This window comes from Primulina tabacum, chromosome 1, assembly GCF_025594145.1.
Source record: "Primulina tabacum isolate GXHZ01 chromosome 1, ASM2559414v2, whole genome shotgun sequence".
Classification (NCBI taxonomy): Eukaryota; Viridiplantae; Streptophyta; class Magnoliopsida; order Lamiales; family Gesneriaceae; genus Primulina; species Primulina tabacum.
This window is the reverse complement of record NC_134550.1, coordinates 5,566,606-5,573,958: the sequence shown is the minus strand read 5'-3', so window position 1 is coordinate 5,573,958 and position 7,353 is coordinate 5,566,606. Positions and strand designations below refer to the sequence as shown.

Genomic DNA, 7,353 nt, shown 5'->3' with positions numbered 1-7,353 from the left:
CTTTACTTCATTTCACGTTGGAAAATTGACCGAAAAAAAAAACACAAATACAGTGAAGGAGACTGAAATTTAACAATCCAGAAAAAAAATCATAAACAAACCATATCAAAATTATAATTTTTCCATTCGGATATTATCCAATGAGCCAAGGTTGGCCATATAACACACAATCCTCACAATTTCCTATTTTCCCGATGCAAAAATCAAGGAGTACTCCAAGTCCTAGATTTCCTTCGCATTTTATCCTTTGTACTGCCCCGATTCTTGTGGTCCAGGCCACAATAATGATTATTCCATTCTCCATCTTTCTTCATATCCACACCTCAAAACAATAAAAATCAGTTCAAAAAATAATCGCCATGCCTGATTTCAAGCTCCTGGAAATCAACATAATCTCTGCACAAGACCTCCCACCCGTGTCGAAAACCCTACGAACATTTGCGGCCGTGTACATCGACCCCGGCCACAAATTAACCACAAGGATCGACCAACGGGGCAGCACCAACCCCACCTGGAATTACAAGGTCGTTTTCCAGGTCGATGACGAGTTTCTAAAATCCAAATCCTCGGCTATCAACATTGAAATCTACAATGTCACCTGGTTGCGAGACCTCCCAATTGGAACCACTCATCTTCTCATCAACAATTTGTCACCAACCATTCGAAAAAACTCGTCCGAAAGACGGGTAAAACTTCAGATTTGTACCGCATCGGGGCATCTGCAAGGAACCCTGAATCTTGCTCTCCAGCTTGTCGACAATACAATTCCAGCGTCGAGTGAAATAAGCATATCCAGGACAACAAATGACCCTGATAAGGAAAATTGGGAAGGCGATGAGGATCAAAACGAAAAGGAGAAAGATTGCGTGATTGAGGTCCCAACAGCCCCCGAAATGTTGAAAGATGAGGACCTAATTCCGAATGAAGAAAGGAGAATGATAACCAGGCCCGGATCTGAGCACGAAACCGAGAACTACACGACTTATACGTATAGTAACTCGCTTTTCTCCGCAATGCGGCCTTTGCCGTCCGAGGTAGCAGGGGACATGAAAAAATGGTTGTATTCTAACCAAGGGGACGACTTTAGCAGCTCGATATTTGAGAATTGGACAGAAGCAGGTGGGATTAAGAGTGAAAACCATGCAGCGAAATCCGGAAACCCGAAACAGGTTAATGCCAACGATGCAATTCAATTGAAGAAAGGCAATAATATTATTTCAGGGTATCGTCAGAAAGTTTCTTCTAAGAAAAGGTTGTTTTCGTGCATTGGAAATGCGTATGGATTCGAGTTTAGCTTCATTTGCGGGTCCAATAAATGGAAGAGCAAGAGGAATGAGAGGAAGAAGAAACAAAGCTTTCAGTTGATTGGGCTTCCAGAAGAAAATCTTCGCAAGTTTTATGTCTGAATTAGTCATGACGATGTTTATTGAATAGTCATTGGTTTTTCATGTAACGTTATACACGAGATAATTTGTTTTATGAAAATAGTGTTAGAATTGGTTTATTCAGTTTAGTTTACATCTCATTCTATTGAATTTTGCGATTTGCAATCGCCTGCAACTACCATCTTTCGTGTGTGCACCGATAAACCTCATATATATACACTATCATGTGAAACCACACACACCAAGTAAGCATGCAGAATAATACAAACAATTCTTTGGGATATTTCTGTTTTTGTTTCTTTGCGATTTTGGTCATCCATATTATCGAATTTCAGTTTTAGTCGTTTATCTTTCGACTTTTGGCAATTTTAGTCTTTTTTCATTAGAAAGACCGATGCGACACTACACATGTCAATACTGTGTCAATGTCGTATCGATGTCATGTCCAGTAAAAGACTAAAATCATCCCCAAAAAAATCCTTGACTAAGACTGAAATTTGACCCAAAAAAATAGAAGATCAAAACTTTTCCATAAAAATCTTTTGAACTCAAATGATATATGTTTCCCAAGTTTATAGCGAATAGATCAACAAAATTTTAACGAAAGATCTCAACATTTGGTCGCAGAAGTTATGAATTATACTTCAGATTTCTAATGAGCCTATTGTGCTTTACTATGACACTTTGCAAGGAAAATACACATAACCAAAATCAAGAAACAGAACACGAGGAAATTACATTTTTGGCCACATGTCTCATTTTTTATCTCGTTATCGATCAATTTATACACTAATTGATATATTTTTTTATTTTATTTCTTTTTCATTGTAATAATGACGTGATGACGATAAATTATGACATGGCGTAGGTAAATAATGAAGTGCCAATGGAAATTGCTAATGTAATAACGAACATTACTAATGTGTTCATGTCGCGTCATCATTCTATTAAAAAGTAATTAAAATTGAAAAGAAAAATCAAATTAATATACTAAAACTATAGATTGACCGACAAAATAACTACAAATTGAAAATTATGTAAATTATAATTAAAAAATGTAATTTTCCCTACTATTATAAATCTATAAGCTAGGTTGGATTAAAAAAATTAATTAATTTGATAAAGGAATATCCGATACTACAGGTGGAATCTGTTCACCGATGAGAAGGAATATTCGATGCCAGAGGTGGAATCTTCGACTTAAAAACCTGACACACATTGTATCCAATTCATCTGCCAACATGCGTAATTGATTTGCCAATTATTTTCAAAGGAAATAAAAATTTAGAAGAGGACAATTAAATTAAATTAAGATAGGAAAGAAGAAAATATGTGTTTAAAAAAAGAAGGATATAGGAAAATATCGATTCTTAAAATTTATAAAAATATGTAAAATAATCTAAATAAACTATAAAATAAGCATAAAAATGTAATAATATTTGGACGAAAAATTACCCTTTCAATAAATAAGTTATTACTTGTTAAAATAAACAAAAAAAATAAACTTCATATTTTATCTATATTTAATTTATTCGAAAAATAGTTGCACGTTTTCAAAATTTTAGTTAATATGATTATATTATGGAAAAACAAGAAAAAATGTTATTAAATGTACAAACTGAACTGTATACGAGACAATGAAAAAAGAAATGAAACATATATAATTGGACCGATGAAGTACATGAATAAAGGAATTTCATAAAATTTTGAGCTCAATTGCTTAACCTTAAAAGTTCTTGGAGTAGATTTCTTGTGAGCCAGTATCACGAATCTTTATTTGCGAGACGGATCAACCCTACCGATATTCACACTAAAAAGTAATACTCTTAGCATAGAACGTAATATTTTTCATGGATGACTCAAATAAGAGATATATCTCACAAAATACGATCCGTGAGACTGTCTCACACAAAATTTTGTTAAGTTCTTGTTAAAAATAATTATATTTTTCTTTTTTTTATTTGAATTCAAAATTATTTTGATCCGAACACACCAAAATATCCAAAACAATAGACATATTTGGTTGGTCAGAAATATATAATTCTAAGATAAATTTGGTCGGTCAGAAAATATCTAAGATAAAATTTGGATACATACTTCCACCAGTTTCTTTACTTATTAGTAAATTTGTAGTTTTTCGTAATGATTTAATATCGGGACCAAAAAAATCTAATATTTATAATATATAGTCTCAATTTTTTGTAACATGACTACTACACTGGATCATAGTTAAAATATTATATAACTGAAACAAAGTTATATTTGATTTGATATTTTCATATATGATTTATATTCGTGAGATGAATAAACTCGAATTATATTTATTAGAAAAAATTATTTTTTTGATATAAAAATAATATTTTTTTATAATTTAGATCCAGTCGAACATGTGTTTTATAAAATTAATATGGTTACTGATGTTTAAATTAAGATGATAAGTATAATAAAATTAAATATATATTTTGTGGTCCAATTGAACTTTCACCGAGTTTAGTTGAACCTCTCTCTCTCAGCTTGCTGTTTCTTCACTCAACCTCTGCCTTTTGAAAAGTCAAAGAAAGCTCCCAACTGACCCAAATCAAAGAAATAACAATAATAATAATATAATAATAAAGAATCCAACCATTTTTTACAAAGAAAACACCAAGTTGGAACAGGTACTTGATATCCTCTGTTAATGGAGTAGTATTTAATAGAAAAAGACTCCCAATTTCTTGTTCTCTTGTGTTTAGTACTGCTAACTAAAATTCGGTGAGGTTCAGCAAATTTTCTGCCAATTCTTTTCATCATTGATCAATCTTTTGAATCATCTTACTGTTTGTTTTTTTGGGTTTTTTGGGGATTCATCTGTGCATATGTTTTGAGGAAGAAACAAGGAAATATGTTCGGTTTGTGGGATTTTTGCGTATCATCATGCTCTGACAGTGTATTTGAAGAGTTCTTGGAGGACCCCAAGCCCTTTTCTTTGCCTTCTCCCCTTCCACAGTGGCCTGAAGGTATTTTCTTGAAAATTTTATGGCAAAGATTCAATATTTTTTGTTTCATGTGTTTGTTTTCTTTGATTATATTTGTGCTCTGTTGCTGAAAAATATCACGCAATCTTCGTTTCAATACGAAGCGCCTCTGATCTCGAGATTCTTTGGTTAAATTATGATTTGAGCATATTTATGGCTTCTTGGATATGTACATAGTGTTGATTGATAGATTCCGTGAAATCATTTCAACTTAGATTTTGAACAAATTTCATTTTAACTCCCAATTTAGGACAATGGTGATTTATGCTGTGTAGTCTATGAAGTTATCACACCCTGCACTTACATAATATCATAATTATCTTTTTTCAACCAAGAAAATTTGAGGGCATGTAGTTATTTTGCATGCGATTCTTTTTCTTTTTAATTTGGGACTTGGTCAAAGTTTTTGTCCATTTCATCTGATAGCATGTGTGAAATTCTCTTGTTTTGGTAAGATTTTAGTTTTGTCAATGGCTAGAAATTTCGAGTCTGCAAGCAAACAGAGAGTCGTTTAAAAAACAAAGCAATTCTTTTAGGGATGCTTCATACTCCATTGATGTTTTATAATTTGCTCATATAGTCAATATTATATTCTTATCTTTTTACTGTAATTTATAATTTTCACGCCTTCGTTCTAAATCTTTCATTGATTTATTTTTTATCATGTTGTTTTTGGTTTGAGATGCGAACCTATCAACCCCCTATCAGTTGATTCGGATTTGATTGCAAAAAGTTGAGGACAAAACACGTTGACCATTTGAAAGTGAAGTTTCTAATAGTTTCCCAAGAACTTGTTAACAAGTGTTGATTCAACTTTACCTTGGACAGGTAAGGATTTTGCATCAGGGGAAAATATGCCTGGGGGAATTAGAAGTGGTTAAAGTCACGAATTTCGATAAAATATGGAGTTGCACCCCATTGCGAGGAAAGGCCAATGGTGTTACCTTCTATAAGCCTTCTAAAATTCCAGATGGATATTCATGCCTTGGTCATTATTGTCAGCCAAGTGACAAGCAACTGAGAGGTTATGTCCTTGTAGCCAAAGCCGTTGATAAACAAAATGGTCCAATTCGGGATTCAGCATCTGAACTTCCATCCCTCAAAAAGCCTCTTAACTATAGCTTGATATGGAGTCATGATGAACTTGGTTATATTTGGCTACCAAATCCACCAGAAGATTATAAATCCATGGGTTTTGTAGTTACTACTGAGCCTAATGAACCTGAAATCGAAGAGGTTAGATGTGTTCGAGCTGATCTTACTGAACCTTGTGAAGTTGGTGAGGATATATTTGATATGAAAGCTCGTAACTCGAAAGATCAACTTTACATTTGGAACACGAGGGCCTGCGGAAGGGGAATGCTTGGTAAAGGTGTCCCTGTTGGGACATTCTTCTGTGGTAAAGATGAGAATTCTGAGGATGAGTTAGATATTGCTTGTTTGAAAAACCTTGATTCTTCGCTTCTTGCAATGCCGAATCTTGAGCAAGTTCATGCCCTCGTCAAGGAATATGGGCCGACTCTGTATTTCCACCCAGATGAAGTTTATTTTCCGTCTTCAGTTTCTTGGTTTTTCGAAAACGGGGCTCTTTTGTTCGAAGAAGGAACTGATAAAGGTCTGGAAATTGATTCCGCAGGATCAAATTTACCGGCTGGTGGAGAAAATGATAAAGAGTTCTGGCTCGATTTACCAGTTGGTGATGATGACAATGATAGCAAAGACTATGTCAAGTATGGTAAAATCGAAACATCCGAGCTCTATATCCATGTAAAACCAGCTTCTGGAGGCTCTTTCACCGACCTTGCTATGTGGGTTTTTTGTCCTTTCAACGGCCCGGTTACGATTAAAGGTGGAATATTGAATTATGAATGCAATAGACTAGGACAGCATGTTGGTGATTGGGAACATTATACGCTTCGCATAAGTAACTTCACTGGAGAGCTTTGGAGCATATATTTCTCGGAGCATAGTGGTGGTGAATGGCTCGACGCCTCAGAATTGGAGTTCATCGAGGGAAATAAGGCCATAGTTTACTCCTCAAAACACGGCCACGCAAGTTTCCCACACGAGGGATGCTACATCCAGGGCTCAACAAAACTTGGTGTTGGTGTGAGGAATGATTGTGCTAAAAGCAAGTTTTCGGTCGACTCAAGTACCAAATACCAGATTGTTGCTGCGGAGCATCTCGGAGATCAATTTGTAGCCGAGCCACATTGGTTGCAGTACATGAGAGAATGGGGTCCCACCATCGTTTACGATTCACTGCCTGAATTGGAAAAGATCATCAAACACCTTCCTTTCTTCATTAGACTATCGGTTGAAAATCTCATTGAGCTATTCCCCACTGAACTTTACGGTGAAGAAGGGCCAACAGGACCAAAGGAGAAGGATAATTGGCTAGGGGATGAACGGTGTTAGCCAACGGTTATTGGTACTAAAGTATGACTGGCCCACCCGCGTCTCTCGTTTTTATAGGACGTTCAAGAAGCTGATCATGCTCTCCAGTATTCTGTGAATTGATGGCAAGTAAAGTTGGAATAGCCAGAAAGGGAGCCTAATGCACAAAAAAATTCAACGATGGAAGTGCTTGCAACATTTTTTTATTGATTGATCATGCAAAATGGCATACATTGGCAACTTCTTCCACTACGGTGTGCATGCAAATTGAGGGGATCAAGGCGTGATCTGAGTCCCTTTTTCATTATCAGATATGTATTGTAGCACAACAAAATTCCAGAAACGCATTCGATCTTTTCATCGTTAAGAAGTGACTTATTTTGTGAAGAATTTCTCGACATCGATGGGCATGAGATCAAAAATTTTCTGCCTATAGAATTAATTACATACTAGATATTCTGATTTTCAACGAAAAAGTTCGCCATTTTCTTTATATCTTATCACAGTAACGGTATTGTGTATGGATTATAATATGAAGATTACAAATTAATATGAAG

General features: G+C 35.0%; 1 protein-coding gene and 1 pseudogene across 1 annotated transcript; both read left to right on the top strand.

The window, feature by feature from the left end:
- The first annotated feature begins 359 nt into the window (after positions 1-359).
- LOC142556606 (uncharacterized) lies at positions 360-1,406 on the top strand. The gene has a single exon (XM_075668079.1). It carries the CDS (start codon positions 360-362, stop codon positions 1,404-1,406), a length of 1,047 nt encoding a protein of 348 aa, XP_075524194.1.
- Positions 1,407-4,006: 2,600 nt separating this feature from the next.
- Positions 4,007-7,040, top strand: LOC142537160 (hypothetical protein At1g04090-like; annotated as a pseudogene).
- Positions 7,041-7,353: the final 313 nt, after the last annotated feature.

What these genes read in the sequence shown, in the direction of transcription:
- LOC142556606 (XM_075668079.1), top strand. Translation starts at nt 360, where the DNA reads ATGCCTGATTTCAAGCTCCTGGAAATCAACATAATCTCTGCACAAGAC.